The sequence below is a fragment of the Neomonachus schauinslandi genome, chromosome 2 (assembly GCF_002201575.2).
Source record: "Neomonachus schauinslandi chromosome 2, ASM220157v2, whole genome shotgun sequence".
In the NCBI taxonomy this organism is placed as follows: domain Eukaryota; kingdom Metazoa; phylum Chordata; class Mammalia; order Carnivora; family Phocidae; genus Neomonachus; species Neomonachus schauinslandi.
This window is the reverse complement of record NC_058404.1, coordinates 85977103-86000295: the sequence shown is the minus strand read 5'-3', so window position 1 is coordinate 86000295 and position 23193 is coordinate 85977103. Positions and strand designations below refer to the sequence as shown.

The window sequence follows — 23193 nt, the reverse complement described above, 5'->3', positions numbered from 1 at the left end:
CAATAGATCATTTGTTTTTATTAACGTTTTTTTAATCATAAGAAGACAGGGTTCAGAGTAAGAAAAATTGTCTTGTATTTTGACTTAAGCTCTGGACAAAATAAAATATTACTATTGTTATTTTTAGTTTTTTTTTTTTTTTAAAGTAAGCTCTATATCCAACACGGGGCTCAAACTCATGACCCCAAGATCAAGAGCTGCATGCTTTATTGACACAATGAGCTAGGTGCCCTGGACAAAATACAATAGTAGATAAAATATTTTCTAAGGTCTATTTTCTGACATATTTTCTGAAAATTCACTAATAACAGATGGGATATTTGAAATGCAAACAACAATTAGAGCATTAATTCCCAAGCCAATGGGTTCTGCCACATCATTTGCTCTAGTAAACTCCAGAAATATTGGAAAATGTTATCAAATACTCAAAGGCAAGTTAATTTTAATTACCTTAATTTAAGCAACATAAGCCATAAATCACTTATAAAGTAGGGAATAGGGTTGTAAAATCAAGTAATAACAGTGCAGTAAGTCCCAAAAGATGGGAGATTGTTGGATCAGTTCTCCTGTATGAGAACCAGAATAAAATTAATAGCAACACAATGGAATATTCCACCATCTCTTTCTATATACCAAAAGAATATATATATATATATAAGATTTAATTTATTTTCTTGAGAAAGAGAGAGAGAGCAGAAGCAGGATAAGCGGCAGGCAGCGGGGAGAGGGAGAAGCAGACCCCCGCTGAGCAGGGAGTCCGATGCAGGACTCGATCCCAGGACCCTGGAATCATGACCTGAGCTGAAGGCAGATGCTTAAACGACTGAGCCACCCTGGTGCCCCCCAAAAGAATATTTTTAAAAAGCATACATTTTTGTCTTTATTAGTGGTACAATAAAGCCATTTTGTCCCAATTTGTTTGAATCATGACTATCCATTCCTTTCCAAAACAACACCAAGGAGGAATGAATAGTAGCTGTGAGGATCAACAATCTAAGAGGATAGTGAGTAACAGTGAGGGGCACACCTCCGAAGCTGGTGGCTTCAGCTCCTGTGACTCTCTCAAGTTTCACAGCTTCACATTTTCTAACATAGAGGCTACATTTTACTCTTTATTGCCAGAAGCCAAAGCATTGGCTTAACCCATGTTACGTTCCAGCAAAATGAACAGTCACCAGGCTTACTGGGTAGTATATCCAGCAGACTCCATGCCGAATGTTATCCTTGTACTGCCCCTTGAAGATCAATCTCCCATCCGTGTCATACTCCTGGGCGGGCCCATTCAGCTCTCCGTCTACATATGTGCCCTGGAGAACGCCCCCGTCCTCATAAGTGTACACTCCCTGGCCCTGCAGGGCATCGTCCACATAATACCCTTCCAGGGTGCTGCGAGAGAAGGGAGAACAGAAGGGAATAGTCAGACCATGGCCCCACTCTCTTAGAAGAAAGGATCACAGGCAACGCTCTGTTTCGCTGCTGACCTGTACTCAGTGCACCTCCTGAATTCCCTACATCGCTAAGAAAAATACTCCCGTGATTTGGGTAGGATTAGGGACAGAGGGAGATTTCATTCTTAACTTCCCGGTTCCCATTCATCCTTTTTTCTCTGCTAGCAGAAATAGAGAAGAATAAAGCCACAGGTGGAAACTGAGACCAAGCCTCATCTGAGTATGTTTTCAAGGCTAAGATGCTGACCAGTACCAGGCAATAGAAATGGTGGTGTTACCCTTTTCGCATATAAACCACTCATGTTTAATTCCCTCAACACTGGTCCAGACTTCACTGGGTTCTCAAGCTCTTTCAGATGGCTTGTATATATAGTGGTCCTTAAGGACCACAATAGTGGTTTAGAATGTAAATATCTACATATTTATTTAGGTCATTAGTGTATTATTTATGGGTGACAACCATAATCGATATCCAGTCAAAAGAACCCCTTCCATTTATTTGGATGATATATGGGGATTTACTTAAGTATATGCATGTGCGCACCTGTGTGTGTGTGTGTGTTTGAGTGTGTGTGTGTGTGTGTACATGATCAGGGCAAATGGGGACAAGTAAGGAAGACTGCAGGCTGAACCTTGTTAATATCATTAGCAGCCTGATGGTGTTGAGACCCCTCCTTCCACAACAGAAGAAACTCACAGGGGTGCTGCTCATGGTGAATTTATAAGAACCTCCCCCTCCCTCTTCATAGAACACTTTTGGAATTTCAATCTGTTTTCAGGATTAGCTTCTCAAAGGCCATTGTGCAATGACACCAACTTTACCAAAAATTCCCTCTATGTACTACAACTTGGAATAAGGGAAAGAGTACCTCAAATAATTTTTTAAAATTTAAAATGTAAGATGTTTAGCAATGGTGACAGTTTGTTTTAACATCTGCAGATAGCACTCACCCATTAATTCACCTAACAAACATTTACAGGGTGCCTCGTAAGTAGCGAGCATTGTGGGAGGTTCTAGAAAGCACGAGGAACACAAGGAGAGCATGGCAGGCACACACTGTGTATGTGGATAGATGGGATGCCAAGGGGGCCGTGGGAACTGAGGTGGCTGCACCTGGTTGTGCCTGGTAAAGTCTGGTCTTGCTTACTGAATGACAGAATGATCTATGATTGTTAAATGAAAAGCACAATCTAAGTAACTGTAGCCGCTGATCACACTGTACTTACACTATGGGTAAGAAACAGTTCTTTCAGTTTTGTTTGTACTACCAATGATAAATAGGCTGAATAAATTCATGAAGAGAATAAAGTGCACTTTAGCATAGCCCTTGCATAAATAATCAAAATTCTGTATCAATGAGGTTGGAATTAGTGAGTTTCGACTGTCATTAGACTCCCCCCACCCATGACCAAAAAAAATTAAAAAATAAAAATAAGAACAACCTTGGGGAAGGATAGCTAATCAACTGACGTAATGATACAATAGTGCAAAAAACTACTTACTCACCTATCTTCCCATTTAGGCTGGCCAGATAAAATATAGGAGGCTCAGATAGGTTTGAATTTCAGATAAACAACAGATAATTTTTTAGTATAAATAGGTCCCTAATATTGAGCAGAACACACACTTATCCTAAAATATTTTTTGTTGCTTATCTGATATACCATTTTAAGTGAGTGCCCTGGATTCTTATTTGCTCAGCCTGGCAACCCTATTTACTAAGTTCTCAGGAACATTCAAAACATTCCTGTGTGTGTTTGAGCAGAATTCTCCCCTGACACACTAGTCTAGTCTGCCAATATTTCTCAGGTTATGATAAAATCTACAAGGCCTGGGTCTTGCAAATCACTTAACAGTAATATGGACTTGCACATATTTCCCCCTAAGTAGCTTGTCCCATCGTCCCTTACAATGGAGCCCATCCCTATTAGTCTCATAACACTAAGAACCAAAAGCTATTTCCCTCTTTGCCCAAATGACAAAGGTGCACAAATGCAAACTCTTAAGGCGCTGAAGAGCAAAACTGACTGCATTATTTTTCAGCACCTGCTTGAGGAAGACTGTTAATGCTCTCAGCAAATCAGTATGATAGCTTGGAGGAAATCTGACGACCAAAGGGGCACGTTATTGCATGAACTGGGGGCCTCCAGGGCAAGAAAAATGGTAAGGCTTTGACATCCTCTGGCACCGAAGAAATAAAATAAAAGCTTCTGAGTCTGGGGTCAAAGGTCCTGCCATTCTTTCTAACTTTTCTTCCAGAGGAGGGTGGCAAACCACGGCCTGCTCCTTGTATCTGTACGCACAGTCCTTCCCCGCGTTCTCTGTGGCTGCCTTCATGTCACCACAGCAGAGTTGCAGAGGGAAGACTGACCCCTGTATTGTAGGCCCAAAAAGCCTACAGTATTTACCATCTCACCCTATACAGAAAAAGTTCGCTGATCCCTGTTCTAGAGTCCCCTGCTCACATTAGTCTATTCACTGGCCCCAGGCACATGCACCTCTCTGTATCTTAGCTCCCAAACTATGGCATCCTTGCTTCTGCCTTTAAAACATATGTAACCAAATGGTTTAAATCCCTGAGGACACATTCAGGAAAAAAGCTGTGGGTCACATTTTCTTTCCTTTTTTTTTTATTCAAAGCAAAAATAACCTTGGGATAATAATGACTATCCTCAAGCCTCTGGCATTTTTCTATTCAAAAAAGAAATATGCTGAGAAAATGGCACTGTTTTGTGGCCACTAAACTGTTAGTATCAGAGAATACTGGAGAGGTAGCTACGTACGAGTAGCTTTCTCATCCTTCTTGCTGAAACTGGATGGAGAGTTGCATTTTGGAGGAAGTCTGCTCATACTGGCTTAACCGGAGCCTACCCACCCTACTTCCCCAAGAGTCTACCCTGAGCTCCGCAACCAGTCCATATTTCTCACTGGAGCCTCATCACGAACCATTGCAGAGCTTTCCATGTCTTTACTGATGGTCACCTTATGTGTCCCATTTCTCTAACTAGACTCTAAGCCCTTTGTAGGAACAAGTTAGGTGTTACCCATCCACGTATCCCTCCCTAACACAGGAACACAGCCTATCTTCAAGTGGTACTTCCTAAATGAAAGAATGGAAATGGAAACTGGGCTAGTTCTGCTTTGAGAAGAGGTAATTAAGAGGGAACATAACAATGTTATGCAAGTGCAGGGAGTACTCTTTCTATGCAGTATATGTGCATAGAGTCTGCTAATCAGGAAAGTCTCTTAAACTCTCCCTGCTTCATTTCTTCATTTGTAAACTGTAGCTACTAATAGGGTTATAATAAGGATTAAATGGGTTCATATATATCAAGTGCTTAGAAGATGATCTAGGACATACAGATTGCTCAAATAAGTAATAGCTATTATTATTAAGCATGCACACTCATGGTTATGATGGTGAGCTTTCTACTGAGAAACTGGGCTTAAAACATCATCAGGGAAATAGTTATGAGATAATGGAATAGTCAAAGACATTTACCAAAACTGCTTTAAATTTACAAAAAAAAAAAACAGGCAAGAAAGGTTCCTCTGTCTGGAATAATTTATGAGCAACCCATTGCACGGCAAAAGGATGAAATAAATGTTCCTTTAAGTGAAAAAAGTAACACGTATTCATTGTAAAACAAAGGAAAACCAAACCAAGTACTACAAAAATGTAGAACGTAGAAATTCCCGGTCCTCTCGCTCAATTTGGCATACACCATTTAAGACTTTTTCCCCATTTATATATCATGCACTTTCCCACCTTTGTTGTTTCTGTTTTAATAAAAATGGTATCATACTATATACAGTGTTCTTGACTGGTATTTCCTGAAGTCTCTTTCAACATCTTGGCAGATTCTTTAGTATGTTAAGAAACTTCAAAAATGGTCTTTCGACTTAGATTTTTCTGGCACCCGCATCTGAATCAAGTAACCAGAAAATGTGGAGAAAATTAAAACATCAACTTTAATTAAATTTCTTTCTGTACATATACACACAGACCATTGTTACCTGTTTTATCAAAGCTCTTGTACTTAAATTTCCAGTGATAAATTAAATTAGGAAATCTAACTTAAAAAGAAACTGGGAATTTTTGTAATTATTTACCTAGACAGACACATCTGCATTTTACTCAAATATTATTATATTTTCTTTTTAAAATTCTCTTTAGTATCTGAATACACAAAAGTGCTCTTAGGAGATATGACAGCTTGGGCTTCTCCTTGTTATTCTGGGGTCCAGAATGTTTCAGGCTTTCCACCTCATGAGGCACAAACTCTGTTCCCTCCCCCATTGTGTTCCCTTCCTTTCGTCAGCTGTTGTAATACAAGAACCAAGAGGGAAATTTTAAGTGAATCATAATTCTACTTTAAATTCCCACCTCTAACCGAATTAAATTGTGACTCTTGGTACTGAAACATCGTTTAAACAGTTATTTTATGTGACAATATATATTATCTCTTTTCTTAAAAATTGAGATGTAACTGACATATAGTAATATATTATACATTATCTCTTTAAAATACTGAACACTAAGTAAAGATGAACACTAAGTAAAGAAAAAGAAGAACATCTCCCACAAACCCAAACCATCTGCTCGGGCTCTATCTGAGAGAAACTTCAACTTCTTACAAGGGGTGATAAGCAAGCTGAATGGAGCACTACCATGCTTCCATGTAATAGAGTATGCTGTCTATCTTTAAAGTTTTTTTTTATCCTTTAGTAGAAGATCTGGGAGTCTGTAGGATCTGATTATTACAAAGGCTCAAGATGACAGTATTGAATAGCAATTAGTGAAATTTAGTTTTGCTCTCTAAAAATAAATCCTATGGGTGGCTCAGCTGGTTAAGGGTTAGACTCTTGATTTCAGCTCAGGTCATGATCTCAGGGTTGTGAGATCGAGCCCCTCTTCGGCTCTGTGCTTAGTGGGGAATCTGCTTGGGATTCTCTCTCTCCCTCTCCCTCTGCCTCTCTCTCCCTGTCTAAAAATAAATAAATAAATAATCCTAGCCATCATTATCAACAAATAATAGCGACAGCAATAGTGAGAAATAATAATAATCCTCCTTGATCTTGAGGGCATTATGTTAAGAGAAATACGTCAGACAAAGACAAATATTGTATGTCCTCACTTATATGTGGAATCTAAAAAAGCCTAACTCATAGAACAGAGTAGAATGGTGGTGGCCAGGGGCTGGGGGATGGGGGAAATGGGGAGCTGTTCGTCAAAGGAGACAAATTTCAAGCCATAAGATGAGTAAGTTCTGAGGATCTAATGTACAGCATGATGACTATAATTAACAATACTGTATTATGTACTTCAAAGTTCTTAAGAGAGTAGATCTCAAATATTATCACCATTAAAAAAAAAGGTCATTATATCAAGGGATGGAGGTGTTAACTGACCTTATTGTGGTAATCATTTCACTATATAAGTGTATCAAATCATCATGTTGTATACCTTACACTTACATATATCATATGTTGATAATATCTCAATAAAGCTGGAAAAATACAGATACAGAGTAATAGGAAACAAATCCATTTTTTCCCATATGTGCCTCCTAGGAACCCTCCACTCTGCAAGGTCTTTACAGGTTTTCTCATTCAATCTTCACAGTAACTTGGAGGAGTCGGTATAATTATCTGCACTTTACAAATGAGGAAATAAGTTCACAGATCCGAGTTCTTCAGACCTGATTCTTCAAGTAACCTTTCCAACAATTTGCCAAGCCCCTACAAGACAGTAAATAAATTCAACCCAGCACTCTTTTGAACTCTTCACAAATTATAGCTAACAAGTGACTTCAAGTAAACTTAAAGCAAGCAAGAAAGCAGTCAGGGTCAGAGCTATTTCCTTGCTTCTTTTTAGAGGAGAGTTTTAGGTGTAGTGAGAAGAGAAGGGCTCTGGAATTGAGCTCACCTTGGCTTGAATCTCAACTCCAGCTAATTAGGTGACCTTGGGCAAGTTATTTAACCACTCTGTGCCTTCGTTTCTTCATATGTAAAATAGGATTATAAAGCCTACTTCACAGGTTGTTCTGAAGGAAACATGTCCAGGGTTGAACAAATGATAGGTATTCAAAGTTATTCATTTTTTCCCCCCCCACTTCCTTTCCTTCTGTATGTCACAAAAGTTTTTGCCTTAATCAGAACAGTTCATTAGAATACAGACAAATGTATTTGTTGAGCCTGGTTCCAGCAAAAGCTGGATGACTATCAGGAACACAGAAAGGACTTTTGCCTTGTATGGGAGGCTGGGAATACATGACTTCAGAAGTCCATTCCGACTCCAATCTCCCTGAAATGTGACCAAGTATTTTCTAAAAACCAAACACAAGGAATGGTGCATGGGCCCGTCACCTGGAAAATGTCAGCCTTTCTCAGTGGCTCGCCGAATGGACAGCCTTGCTTAGATTATTTGGCCAATGATAAACTACAGAAAGACCTCTTAGCTGGACACATCAGTGTCGCAATCAACACTAGGAGTAGTAAATAATACTTTGAAATCTTATTGGCATGTCAAGGGGAAGCATCAATAATATAAAAAATATGTAACTAAATGAATTAACTTACCTTTACCTCATAGTCAGGCTAAAAACCACACAATTCTCTAATATTACCCAGCCCAAACCCAAGCTGCATTGAAATACCTTTCTTGTTACCATTCTAAAATTTCAAGTAGTTCTGCAAAATTACCTTTGCATCTATAAATCTTGGTTGAAATGAGAACAATTAAGGAAAAAATGCCTTAAAATGAGCATCCAGAATTGGGGATTAATGTAAAAATGAGAGATGTGTACATCAAGGTACTCTGCATACTAAATACTTTCGTAGTATGTACCCACCACAGTCCAGTGGTGCCAGACAGACTCCAGAGCCACAGCAATGAAGCTTCTAGATCCCTTTCTCCTCACTGCATCAATGCCTTCATCTCAGGACCAGAGCAGATACTAAGTCCCAATGACCTAATCTTAGTCTTAGGGCATTTTCTTCATTCTTTACAAAGGAGGAGAAAATGGAAAACAGTAACGGCTTGAAAAGACAATTTAAAAAATAAGGTCAATTTTCCCATTCGTTCCTAATTCCTGGGATAAATTATCTGGTAAAGAATGACTGATCTGACTTAAGGTTCTGACTTAAGCTGGTTTTATTTATTTATTTATTTATTTTTAAGGATTCTATTTATTCATTTGACAGAGAGAGACACAGGGAGAGAGGGAACACAAGCAGGGGGAGTGGCAGAGGGAGAAGCAGGCTTCCCGCTGAGCAGGGAGCCTGATGCGGGGCTCGATCCCAGGATCCTGGGATCATGACCTGAACCGAAGGCAGATGCTTAACTGAGCCACCCAGAATAAAGGAGAGAGACCCACTGTTGATGAAGATCTCAAAACTAGCAAACATTCTGAGGCTAAGATAATAGTAATGTACAATGTACATTTTGGCTATTTAAATTCATCTAGAAATAAATAGCTATTTCCTTATTTTACCGTGGGTATGTTTAATTAAGATGCTTAAATTCTCTGCGAACAGTGCTCACCTCTGTGATGTGGGGGGTGGGGGGTGAGGGTATAGAAAAAGGGGAGGCATATTCACTTTTTACACTGGTGTATTTCTTTCTTCTTTTGTTTGTTTAAAGATTTTATTTATTTATTTATTTATTTATTTATTTATGAGAGAGTGCACGTGCTTGGGGGGTGGAACAGGGAGAGGGACAAGCAGACTCCTTGCTGAGTGCAGAGCCCAATGCAGGGCTCCATTTGGGGTTCAATCTCAGGACCCTGAGATCATGACCTGAGCCAAAACCAAGAGTCAGACACGTAACTGACTGAGCCACCCAGGCGCCCCACACTGGTGTATTTCTTGAAGTCTGTTATTCTACCAAGTATCTGCTCTATGTGCAATTTAAAAATATTCTGCTTCTATCTAGGAACTTGGCTAAAAAACTTAACAGGGCCATTTTTCCTGGTGATCTGAATATTTAAAATTCTTATTCAGGATTATCACAGTCTACGTAAAGTAGAAAAGTGATTCTAGAATTTCCCTGATATAAATTTATATTTGTTTGTAACCCTCTCATAAATCACATACATAGCTTATGGCATAGACTGTGGTAATGGTTTCATGAATATATACTTACCTCCAAATTCATCAAGTTGTATATGTTAAATATGGACAGCTTTCTGTACGTGAACTGTACCGCAGTAAAGTGGGTTACAGAAATCCGACACCCAGGTTCAGGTGTCATATAAGATTAGAATGCACCAGGCTAAATCTTTTGTCACTACACTCTGCAATTTTCCAGACAGGTTCTGGCAATTGCAAACAAACCCTCTGATGGGAGCACAAGCCTGTGTTACAAGTTTGGACAGCTTTTAAAAACTCTTGCAGAAACTTTTTGTTTCCTCACCTGTTGTTTTAAAACCTTGATTTCAGCCTTTTTGGGGGGATTTTTTTCAGGCTAAAGCCTCCTGACTTGGACTGAAAGCATGGGGTCCCCGGGGTGCCTGGGTGGCTCAGTTGGTTAAGCGACTGCCTTCGGCTCGGGTCATGATCCTGGAGTCCCTGGATCGAGTCCCGCATCGGGCTCCCTGCTCGGCAGGGAGTCTGCTTCTCCCTCTGACCCTCCCCCCTCTCATGTGCTCTCTGTCTCTCTCATTCTGTCTCAAATAAATAAATAAAATCTTTAAAAAAAAAAAAAAAAAAGAAAGCATGGGGTCCCCACTTTGTTTTACCCAATACATCAGACCCTAAAAATTGGGAGCAGTTAATAGGGAGAAAAATTAATAATTGACAAATGTAAATTAAGGTACTGTTCCATGGAGAAACAGCTGACTTCTCCATGACCACATCCTGCACCCTCCTTAAAAAGACCTAGTAGATTCCACGGCCTTTTTTTTTTCAGTCATAAGATTATCTCACTAATGTTTATAGCAAATCCTTTCAGCAGATGCCTCGTAATATGCTCAGTATTGGGCTGAAGAAAGAAGGTGACAGTGACCTTTTGAGAACCTGTCACCACACCGCTACATCACATATGATAAAAGCAGTGATACTGACTTTCTCCCCTCTAAGCCCCAATCTATCTGAAGAAGGGTACAAAGGTGACCTCCTGAGGTCTGTGCTAACACCATCATTCTTTGATTCTATCTGACCGAAGTCTCTATAGATGTTTGACTGGTACATATAAAATCTAGTGAATTAGTGCCTCAAAAAGAAAAAAAAAAAAGCCAATGAATTTCTTTCTATTCCATTGATAGTTACTGGCCTCCTGTTCCAACCTGACCAGTGTTTCAGTTTCTCCCCTGCCCCCCGCCCCCGCCGCGGTGCCACGCATGCGCAGGACTGCAAGAGGAAGTGGGTAAAGCTACCTGCAGCTAGAAGTGACTAGCTTGACGGAGGGAGGGAGGTGCTTGGGAAGTGTCAGGCCCCACTCAGCTCCCCCCGGGGCCAACAGGATCAGTATCTTGGAGCTAACACAGCTCATTCCTAGCACACTGGTGCGGAAGAGCAGTCTAGCCCTTCAACACTGCATGTCAGGTCTGGGAAGCAAGAAAGCAACATTATAACCAGCCAACCCTGCTGCACTGTTTCCCTCAAGTCAATCACCGGGTATGATCATCAAACTACCAGCTTTAAAGCATGAGTGTGTGTGTGTGTGTGTGTGTGTGTGTGTGTGTGGTGGGGGTGGAGTGGGGGTTCTGAGTGAATTCTACCTTCTCTTTCTGCTTCCACACTCATTTAGCAAGACCTCTTTTTTTTTTAGTATCAAATTAAGGGAAAGTGCCATGAAGCGTAGCAGATCAGCTTCTGTCCTCAAGGAAACCTCTGTCCTATAGGGGAAATAAGACATTTGCACAAATATACATTTGTTGAATGAATAAAAGAATGACTGCAGCATGAGGTAAGAAGTAACACTTTCCAGAAAAGAGGTATAAATAAACTGCTATGAGAATGAGGCAGGAAAAGTTTCCCTCTGGACAGGTTAAAGGAATCATGAGAGAAGAAAGCATTGACACCAAATCTTGCAAGTCCTGTGTGGGACTCAGATGTCCACCAGGTATCCCCAGCAGGGCCAAGGAAAGAGAGTAAAATATCTGGCCATTTAAAAGGTACAGTTTGTGGGGCGCCTGGCTGGCTCAGTCGGTGGAGCGTGAGACTCTTGATTTCGGGTTCTGAGTTTGAGCCCCACACTGGGTGTAGAGATAACTTAAAATCTTTAAAAAAATATATACAGTTTGTAAGCAAAGCTCTGCTAAAAAGAGATGTGGTGTGGGGTTAGGGAACATGGGAAAGAGAAGATTGGGATTAATAATGAAAACGAAATTGTACCAAAGTTCTATGATGGGTTTTTATTACTTTCCTCACTTCTCCTTGTATCAGATAATGGAGGGCCTGAAGAACTGTGAAAAACTTTAAAAACAACCCACTCCCTCCATAGAAAAGACCTTCTGGGTCACAAGCCAGTCCCTCTGTCACCCTTGGAACTGTCAGCTTAGACATTTCCCTTTCCCAGAGGAATTCCGTGGCTTAGGAAGCTTCGGCTTATTACCCATGTCCAGAGCTTAGAAGCAGTGCTCGACCCTACAGAATCCTATAACCTGCTTTAGCTAAGTCCAGTTCCCTATTCCCCAGTCAAGTGGGCAGAAAGAGAGCCGGCCTCCCCATGCCTCTGAATTCCTCCAAATGCTTGAGAAATTCACCCGGTCGTTCTCTGTTTCTGAAACCGACATGGTTTAAAAGTCGCAGTTTGAAAGCTGCACCCATACAATGCCATCTTTTCCTGAAAGAGAAAGTCATTTCTCCGCCTATTTCAAGAGGGTCATTCCCGCCTATTTCAAGAGGGTAAGGAGCTTCTGCCTCATGGCATTCTCAGACGGGAGGTGAAAGCAAAGTAACAAGAACCCTGCTGGGGAACATATTTTAGCTAGAGGTAGAACGTCGACAGTACGAGTTGTGATATCAGCAAGAAGGTACCACACATAGTGACAGTCATCCCAAAGAGTAAGCCTGCCACGCACCGTGAATCTGGAGCTGAACCCCTCCTACGTTCACCTGTCCCGGGCCTCCCTGCTTGAACCGTGCTGAGGCAGCTTGGAAGAGCCTTGCTAAATATTTTCTTGACCCGTCTCGTGAGGACGGGGAAAATGCTGAGAAAATGAAGCTGCAGAACCCACGAGGTGGCCGCACTATCCTTCAGGGTATGGAGGAGCCAGACCGTGACAACTGGGAGAGAGAGGGCTGCGTGTACTGGAGTGACTGGGTGTTATCCTTGAAAAGCAGTGAGAATCAGTCACAATCTGAGCTGCCCAAACTGGCCCCTGACAAAAACAACCCCCGTTTGTGTGACTTCAAGGAGACTGAGTACACGGGGACAAGCAGGTGAAATCCATCAAAGAACTGGGTGAGCCCCGTAACTGTCATGTGCATAATGGGAGCTCCCTGACTCGGGCATGACAGGAGAGCTGTGGTAAGCACAGCCTAGGAGGCAGTGATGAAGGACCTAAGCCGCAGGCTGGCTCCCCAGAGCAGCCTGAGTGACTCCCTTGGTCCCCAGAGCAGTGTATACATGTTGGGGTGACTTTTGCCTTTTCTATAAGTGGGACCAAAACATCCACTTGAATTCTTTCATTTGTATCATTCCTTCAAGTGAAGTAATTTGGTACCCACCCCCTGACAAGACAAAACAAAAAACAAAACGGTGAGTGCTACCTGCCATCAAAGAAGAAGAACTTGCCCCGTCCGTTCTTTTCTCCGTGAACAAAGTTCCCCTCAAATCTGTCCGTGGAGGAGTAAGTGACCGTGCAGAAGCCGTGTGGTAATCCATCATCATCCAGGTGCCCTGGAGAAAGGGAATCACAAGGCAAACCTTAACATCTTCAACACGTTCCCACTGACATGTCTGTGCTCAGATCCTGCCCGCAAGTTCCCTGGGCAGCCAAAGCCCCCCCCCCCCGCCCCCTCTCGGGGGAGAGCGCCTGCCAAGCGTTCTGTGCCTGCATCAGCAGTATCAACTTGTCTGTTATGTACACTTTGTGAACGGACAGGGGCCACAGTAGAGGGACTTAAACACATTTCAGATGAGGGACCAAAAATGAGCTTGCATTTTACTGGGAACTACAAGTTATTACCAATAATAACATCTGCATGTTTCCATTTACCAAGTACTTCCCTACGTGGCACTGCTCATATTTGGAATCAATGCCCCCAACTCTCTTGCTTAATTGAAATGTGATTGAGATAGCACCATTTTATAGTCTATTGTAAGGTACTTTGTCTTTGCAGTAAGGTATCTAGTTGTAGAACTCAGTATACAATATGATTTTATAAATCATTATATGGTATGATGTGGAGGACTGCTAGCTGGGTGACTTCTGAAAACCTTTGCTCTGTATGCTCACACAACAAGGGACATAGCCACGTCTCTGAAACTGCCCTAATATTTATACACCTCACACTGTACTCACACATGAACTCATAGTCCTTCTAAGCCTGAACTTAAGCTTACCCTTGAACTTACTGCTTTCCTTTACAATGTCTTTCAGCCTTGAATGTTTAGTTGTCATATACCCTCTACCACTACGTTCCGAGGGTTTGTGCTTTAACGCAGCTGCAAGTATCCACGTGGCCATTTCAACAGTGATTTTGAACATCAGCAGCTCTTATTATACTGTGATCTTTAAACTGCTGGTTCTTCCTGGGTCACAGACCGGTATAGTCCCATATTTATGTTTATAGTCAATATTAGGTTTTTATTATTATCTACATATTTCACAAAACCCAGAAGTCACCTCACTGGTATCTCCCCAATTATTCTGGTGAGCTAATTTTATGGAAGTGGGTGAAAATGAAGGCAGTAGTTAATCTCTTGGCTTTTTCCTGGGTTAACAACCTGGGTCATGGATGTAAAAGGTATGAAAGCATTAAACACGGTGTGCAATGCAGGAACATTAAACACTTAAAGGGGGCTTCCAGATGGCTCACAGACATAAAAGAAAACACAAACCATATCCCCACAATGAATGCTTTAGTCTCCTAAAACGGTTTCTTCTAACATGATTAAAAAAAAAAAAAAATCCCTTAGAAGAGAGGTTAAGTAAGTGTTATTATGAAGAACAAAAAAGCTCTTTATTTGTGTTATTGATTACATAAACATAAAATAACAATGAACAAATACACTATTTTATTGCTACATCCGACTCTGTATAGAATGAATTACCTAGAATATTACAATAAAACATGACTACTTAAATCACAATCAATATGGTTCCTTTCCTCTTAACACAAATTTTTTTCTACAAAGGGCCAGGAAATTAATGGTTAGAAAGCAACTAGGCCATAATTGCTTTCTTCTAACTCAAAAACTAACTATTCATGGCATATTCAATAATACTTGAGTCATATGAAATCATTTGGACAATTATTTTCTAAGTAGGTACCGGTGACATTTCTCTCATTGAAATAAATGAAATATACCTTTTTTCCTTTCATAAAAAGACCCACCCCGTGTATAGCTAAAAGCCTGCTTTTATGAAATGTTGGGATTAACATTTCTATGAATTTAGCATTCTACTTAGAATTTAGGTGTAAATATCAAAATAATCATTTTAGCCTTATATTGAAGTGCTCACTAATTAGTTGAAAGTGTTTTCCCCACAGAAAACAGTTCACATATTTCAGACTTGAAAAAGTTCAAGTTTGATGAAATTTCTTATTGTACTTTTAGATCAAGAGAACTATTATGGTAAACATGAGCACTAAGGGAGAAAAAATCCAGTGTAGAAATTTCAATTCCACCGTCCCTCATTCACAGCAGTCCTGTCCTATTTCTGAATAAAACATTGCAGGTACATCCCCAGCAGTGGAAAATTAGAGAAAATTTAAAGTGTCATGTGGACACTTAGCATGGAACATGCTAAAAGCCCTTGAAGGACAGCACTGATCCCAACTGAGATGAAAGCAAAAACGTCAATCCCATTCCATGAAGGATGCTTGTGTCAATGGGTCTTTCAACAGGCCAGTGAAGAGTTGTCCCATCACCTACTTAGTCTCTAGTGAGAGAGGCACAGAGAATGCGAGCCATTTCTTGGGTGGCACTGTGTTTGGAAAGATGCGGATGTGCGTTGTTTCCCTCTCCCTCTATCAGTCCACAGCAGGCCCCCTCTTGTTGGCTTGTTTGTTTTGTTTTCCTCTCATCTTTCCAAAAGGAGGATGATGTTATCAATTAACAGGATCAATTAAAAAGAGCAAGAAATTAAGGGTTGTGATCATTCGAGAATTCTACCCTGAATATTTAATAGCCTGGAGTGGTTTTCCTAGCAGTAGAACCTTGTATCTACAACAACCAAAGCAATAACAACAAAGAGACTTTCCAAAGAAAGCAATGTAGGGAAGAGAAGAGATTAGGTTGTTATGCCCTCACACCTCCTTTCAACATTAGTGCTTCTATAGATGATCTTCTGGTATAGCTCTTGTTCAAACACCACGTGGATAATAGCACCATGGAGTAGCTGTCTGGTCAGTATTAGTCACTTAATACTGCTGCTATACAGAGAAGAAAAAAGTCTGCATACCTATTAGGCATCTGGCAATGGGTAACATCCTTTCCTGTTCTCTCAAGTAAACCTCACAACAAGCCCCCACATTCCAAGCTTATTTCCTCATCTGAGGAAGCCCACGCCTTGCACCCAAGAAACCCATTAGCCACTCCGAACGTGCTAATGAATACTGAAAGCCCCTTCCCCAATTCTTTCAATCTTTTTCTCTCCAGATAAGGGCAAACTAGCAGCATGCCCTTTCTTCCCTGCTGCTGATGGAAGAAGGTATCACTAAAGAGAGAGGTATCCTGGGGACCCAGGAAGAGAAGTGGAAGAAGCCTTTGGAGTTAAGGTAGTTCTCAAAAAACCACCAGGATCTCCAACAGCAAATTCCTATCCCTTCCAAGTGTTACCTAACTCCAAGAGAAACACTAGTCCTCCTTGCTTGGATTGAGGTCAATTTGTAAAATGCTCCAAGTCAGCCAACAGCCTTCTGGGCCAGTTCCCACTAAACAGAGGTTGAACACCACTCAGACAACAGGAAAATTCACTTGAATGACTGTTCGGTGTTGATAATGCTGTCCCAGCTCATGTGTTGTAGATCGGTCCCCAGCGTGATTTTAAATATTTACAGAGGTTAGAGAAGGAAAAAAATATAACAGTCTCATACCTTTACTTTTTCACTTTGTTCTAAAGATCATTATCTATTGAACAGATAGCAAGCTAAAATTTCCCCCTCAAGTTACCTCTGAGCTTTTTTTCTTAACCTGATGAGAGCCAGGCCTGTATTCTGCGCAGTGCTGGTCCATCTCTGCGAAGGAAATTCCCTCTGGGTCAGACACCCGGCTGCTGACTGCCTCAGGCTTACCCAGAGGAGATCTGAGAGTAGGGCCTCTGTATGTGTGTGTGTAGTGTGTTTCCCTCAGAATAAGAGACCCACAGGAGATCTGAGAGTAGGGCCTCTGTGTGTGTGTGTGTGTGTAGTGTGTTTCCCTCAGAAAAGAGACCCACAGGAGATCTGAGAGTAGGGCGTGTGTGTGTGTGTGTGTGTGTAGTGTGTTTCCTTCAGAACAAGAGACCCTTACATGCATTGTTGGTTTTATGGAATAGAGCTGCTTAAAAAAGTAATATTAATAAAAGGCGAACTGATTCTGTCTAGTGCAAAAAACATGCCCTCATGATGATGCATTTACACTGGTTGTTAAAAACATACTTTCATTTTTGAGAGTAATTCTTTGTGAGAGCTCAATGATTAGTTGTGAGGGTCATAATTTTAGTGCGCGGCCCACAGGGAGGGGGTGGTGCCCGTGTACCTAGCATGCATTTTTCCTAAGTACAGAGCATGAGCCAGCCTTGTTAGAGACAGGCAGGATAAGATATTTGGGGGACTTAAAAATATTTTTAATATTTTGAGGAGCTTGGGGTAGTGGAACACTGATTTGTTTGTTTTCATTCTGGCTCCTTATTTCCAGACATTCTGATACTTCCTTTTTTTTTTTTTTGAGTAGCTTTCCTCAGCGTCTCCTATATTTTTCCAAGCCTTTCCATTTTTTCTTGCCTGCTTAACCACATATCTGGATTATTTCAAAGAACCTTCTCGGTGATCCCTTATCCTGCTCACCATTGCTGGCTCATCTTCCCAGAACAGGGCTCTGATCCTGTCATTCCCAGTTCTAAAAAGCCCCCGTGGCCTCCCATCACTTTCAGTACACAACCCACATTTTCAGCCTGTGACACGGCCTCTTGCCCTGTCTTACCCTCCACTTTTCTCCTAGGCCCCCTGTTCCGGCAGAGCCAAGTGATTAGTCTCTGAATGTGCCTCTGTAACGACAAGGTGCCAACGTCTGTGTTCACTCACTGAGGCCCCATCTCAACTAGAATCAACTCCATACCACCTCTTCTGGGAAATCTTTCTCCATCTCCCTCCCCAAGCTGGAAGTAATTTTTACTTCCTCTCAACCACCATAATTCATCTGTTTGGATATGACAGACCTATTTAAAATTATAGTAGGGACCCCATTGTATCCATTTTTGTTATCTATGGGTAGACACAGCAATAAATCTAGTAATAAACACCACTTCCTCCTGAACCAACGAGCCTGGAAGAGTTTTTAAAAAGCCACAGCAGGATCTCAGGCGGCTTTCTCGAGCCCTCTGAGGCCCAGGGCTTGCTGCCTTCCCGAAGGAGCACAGCCAGCAGGAGGAAACAGTTACTCCCTCCACTGTCCACCTCCCCTCGGGATTCATCCACTCAGAGCCTAGAACTTCACCCAGGCTACGGTTCCACCCTGACAGAGAACCAACATTTCAACTCTAGTCCTGCAAAGACCAATTTCTTCCCCAGGGTAAATTGCTAAGGAGGAAGAAAAAGGAAAAAGGATGTCTGTTGGAGAGGCTGTAAGCTAAATTCTCTTTCCCCAAATACATTTTTCTGACAGTCACTGAACTGTCAGAATCAAACTCTAGAGCAATAAAGACTGATACTGACACAGTACTTAACTGTTGCTTCCAAACTCAATTACCAAGTATTTCATATATTTGACGGACTCACTAAAAATTAAAAAAAAAAAATAGGAAAAATGTAGGGAGACAGTCTGGTATGGTGGAATGAGGTTCTGGAGGTCTAAGCCTGTCCCCTACCTCGCTGAGTGTCCCTGGATTCGTTCTTAACTCTTCCATGCCTCAGTTCCCTCCCCTGTAAAATTAGGATAATATTAGGGCCCACCTCGTAAGACTGAGTGGATAATGTGTGTGTGAAACATTTAGCCCAGAGCCTGAACACAGTAAGAACTAAACAATTATAGCAGTGATCATAATAGTGAAGACAACTAAACTGCGGAGACCAGAGGCTCTGTTTATGGAGAGAGGTAGGTGATACTTCAACACCAAGATATTCAAACTAGCCTTTTACCAGTCTCCCAGGGACATGTTAGATGATAAGCAAAGACTGTTACAGACAGCACTAAAAAGGCCAACAATGGCTAGAGAAAAGCCCACTGGTACAGTTCACTTCGTGTACACACGCAAGCTCTAGACACTGGGAGTTCGAGCCTTAGATGCTTTTAAAGACTCTAAAAGAGTCTGTGCTACTCTTGTTTACTGTCAGGTACAAGTGAGTGACCATGTGTCCTGGATTGCCCCCAGACACTGATGGCTTAAACTAGTTGTGCCCGCATGAGTATTAATAGTGACCCCTCTCACTCTCACGCATATTCTGATTTGGGACAATAATGTATATGGTTTGCCCTATATATCAGATTCTTCCTTGTTTGTATAAGGAACTATCCAGTGGACAACCTCAAAAACAACAGATATATTTCTAAAGCTGCTTGTTCACATTCTGCAAGGAACCCAGGGATCACGGACAACGGGGCCTTAGGTTTCTAAACAGCTTCAAAAAGGAATGTGGTTTTAACCTGAGGAGCACTGCCTGTGATCAAGGGTTTGCATTAAATTTTTACAAATAAATTTTTACAAATAAAAGTAAACTTTGAAGAATGAGAACAAGCCCTAACAATTTGAAAAGAGCACATTTTTCATTTATTTTTCATAACACGAAAGCACAAGTCAATAATTTAAATTAAACGAAGGCTTCCAATGGACCCTCTCAATCACTGTCTTTGGGGTCCCCAGAAGCCCCCAAATTTGCTTATTAGATAAATAGTTCTGTGAATTCACAACACTGTGAAATTAAAACAACCACCACCACCGACACTCTTTGAAGCTGGATAGAGCAATAAGTTTTAACAGTTACATCAGGATTGGTATCTTTCAGAGAATTCAGAATTATTATTATACTTAGTCTCACCGTAAGACCTCAAGATCACTAATTATGTTTTATAAAAATTGATTTCTTCTCTATATATCCTTATGCATTTGCACAGTGTTGCTACTTTATTTTGCTTTACCTTTTATAACCGCTTGTTTATACAAATTAAATAGAAACCAGCTTCAACCAAAAGCTTAACATTATTTACTTGGACACTTGGTTTAAAATATTCTGGAATAATACCACACAACATTGCAAAGCATCACGACGTACTGTCTGGGGTGGAATCAAATAAGTAAACACGCTAAAGAGTATTTTCCAGTATTCACTGTTACAAAATCGTAACATCCCCTGATACAAACAACTAGATTGTATAACGTCCCCACCTCGCTTTTTAGAACTAGCAAAAAAAGAGGTGGAGAAACTCAGCAAAACAAAGTGGCGAGAAAAGTCGGGGGAGGGGCGCTAGAAGAGAAGGGGCGGAGAAACACGACACCGAGGCGGTGATATCACCCACAACCAACGGCATGGAATTCAGAAAGTTAAGTGTCACCCAGCAATTTCGGTCAGGGCTTGCGGCGCGCCTGCACAGCGTGGCGGCGGCGGCACCCGAGCGCGGAAGCAGGAAGGGGGAGGGGCGGTTTGCCTGAGTTCGCTCGGGGGCAGCAGAGGGGAAGGCCACCGCCTCCGGGGCGGCGTGCGTTCAAGCCCCGGGTCGGGAGCGTGGTGCGTTGCCCTGCAATGATTTCATCTTTTCGGAAGAGCGGCCGCCCCGGCCGCGGCTGCCACGTGCCTGAGTCGGCCCCGTGCGCTGCGCCGGGGGACGGACCCGGACGCGGCCGCGGTTACCGCAGGTCGCTGCGGCGAGCGGAAGGAAAGGGCTGGCGGCCGGAGAGGGGCTCGGGTTGCCAAAACCGGGCGGGGGAGTCGCTCCGCCGAGACTGCCGGTCTCGGGGGGGCTGTCCTGCGCACCCCCACCTTCCATCCCCGAAAGCGGGGAGGCCAGAGTGCGGGGCAGGTTCGCAACTCCGAGGGCGGATGCAGGCTGTGGCCCGGCGGGCTGGAGCGGCCGGACCCTCCCGGGGGCCCCGGCCCGGCAGAACCCCGTTCCCGGCCTGCGCCCCGCCGCGCAGTGCGCGCTCCCGGCGGCGTGGCCGTGGCCGCCCGGCCCGTGCCCGAGCCGGGCAGCGGGCCACCCGCGTAGGGGACAGTGGCGGCCGCGGGGCCCGGCGCCGCGCGGGTCGCAGCCCGCCACTCCTTCCGCGTTCCAAGCCCTCGGCGCCTCCTCCCCCAGCCCCAGAGAAACGCTGTACCTTCCACCGCCTCCTCCACCATCTCGTCGTCGCTATCCATGGCGCCTGGGGACCGTGCCCAGCTCGGGGCCGCGCGGCTGCCTCCCGTCCGTCCGGGTGCTCCCGGTGGCTGAGCGAGCGCTGGGGCTGAACCCTGCGAGTTTGGAGGAGGAGGAGGAAGAGGAGGGGCAGTCGGGGCTGGTTCGCACTGCCTCCCCCTACAGCCCTTTCAATTCCTTGGTCTTAAGCTGCTGCGGCAGCAGCCGTCCCCCCGCTCCTCCCTTCGCCCGCTGGCCCCTCGTCTCCGATGCTCCGGGGTGCCGCCGTGGCCGCCGCCGCCGCTGCAACTTTCTCCTGTAATACCCTCTCTTTGTTATCGAGCAGATGATCCGCTGACATCACCCAGCGCCGGTGCGCTCCCTCCCTCGCTGATTGACAGTTCCCTGTCCCTTCCCAGAAGTAAGGCTCCTTAAAACGAAAGGCGCTCCCGGTCCGCGCTGACTCTGCGCCCCAGCCAGCCAGCCCCCGGGTCCATCAGGGTTTATCTTTTCCTTCTGCTCGGCTCGGTGCGCTCCGAGCGCGCCACGCCGTCCTGTGCACCCGGCTTCTCGTGGGGACTTGGGACCTCCGGGGTAACGCCCTCAGGGGGCTCAAAACTCCCGACCTCCTGCTGTGCCGGGGCAACTTGGAAGTCCGCCGTGCAGAGCCCTCCAGCCCCGCCTTGGGACAGCCTCCCAAGAGCAAGGGAAGCCAAGGCAGCGTTTCTGACGCTCCAGCACCTCAACTTCCTCTCGCCCTCGCCCCCACTTCACCCCGTTTGCCACCCGGAGCTGCACGAGTGCAGCACGCAGGGGAGCGCAGGTGTCCCTGCGTCGCCGCATCACATCCGCGAGCAGGTTTCCCGGACTCAAGGGGGTAACATCCAGCCCTGATTCCGCCGGACTGGGGCCCCCACCCCAGCGCGCCGAGTCCCCACCCTCCTCCGGACTGTCAGGCCGCTCGGGTGATTCAGAAATTCAGCAAATCCAAATGGCAGCGGGCTCGTTATCAGGCAGGAAACAAGCCGCACGGAAGGCCCGGCAGGTTCCTCCTCGTGGTTGCGGTAATGGAAAAGGAGCCACCGAGCGGAGCTAACGAGGAAGGACCCTCCGTCTGGCGCGCCTCCTTCTCGCGCCTTCCGCCCTGTACGTGTGATGCCCCAGTGCCTCCAAGTGCCAACCGCTCCATAGATTCGGGCTCTTCAAGTGGAGAAAATCACGGGGCACCCAGTTCCCGGCCCAGCCACTGAGAGTCATTATGGCATTGCCTCTTACAGGTGGCGGTAAAGGGCGGCTGTAAATAGCTGGTTAAATGGATGCAAATGTACACAATGTACCGTGGAATTACAGGGTGCTGCTCTGGGCATCTGCCAAGAACAGCTACTGCACGGGAGGAGGGGACAGGAGCGAGCGAAGAAAAGTTGTTCCATTTTGTTTTCTGAACAACGAGTGAGACTTTGGGGATTTCAGAGTACTTCCAGCACCCGGGCGACCACGCCTTGTTTTTGGCTTTGTGCTTAAGTGCAAAATATTTTTATCGAGTATTGTGAGTTTCTTCTTAAATTCAGTTTTCCCTTTGTGAAAAAAAGAACAGTGTTAGGGACACTCGTTCCATACATTGCCAGGAATTTCAATTCCTTTTGACTGTTTTAGAAACAGAGGGAAGGGCCCTGGACCAGGAGTTAGGACACTAGGGTTCTGGTGCTGCTGACCTGCAGAGGGGCCCTGGGAGCCCCCCCTCCCCTTGCCAGCCTGAATTCCTCCTGCGGGAGATAAGAGACTTAGGCTGGACGACTCTGAGATCCCCAGCTTAGGCTAAAGCACTCAGAGGTCCCTTGGCTTAGGGTAGACCACTCAGATCTCCCGGCTTAGGCTAGACCACTTTGAGTTCCTCTTGCTGAGGCTATACTGACTGGTATAAGGTCCCTCCAGCTTAGTCTAGGCCACTCAGCGGTCTGCCATCCTAGGCTTGACCACTCTGAGGTCCCACCCCAGCTGAAGCTAGATTACTCTGAGGTCTCCTGGCTTAGACTACACCTCTCTGAAGTCTTCTGGCTTAAGTTTAACCTCCTGAAAGTCCTCCAGTGCAGATACCTGGGCTT

General features: G+C 44.0%; 1 protein-coding gene across 1 annotated transcript in view; it reads right to left on the bottom strand.

The window, feature by feature from the left end:
* Window positions 1–21773, bottom strand: part of SETD7 (SET domain containing 7, histone lysine methyltransferase) — a 41875-nt gene extending 20102 nt beyond the window's left edge. Inside the window, exons 1-3 of the mRNA XM_021679338.1 lie at window positions 21075–21773; window positions 13168–13297; window positions 1185–1386 (exon numbers count right to left, since the gene is read on the bottom strand). Coding sequence (XP_021535013.1) covers window positions 1185–1386; window positions 13168–13297; window positions 21075–21114 — 372 coding nt within the window. The 5' untranslated portion in view covers window positions 21115–21773. The remainder of the gene's footprint in view (window positions 1–1184; window positions 1387–13167; window positions 13298–21074) is intronic.
* Between the last annotated feature and the right edge of the window lie 1420 nt (window positions 21774–23193).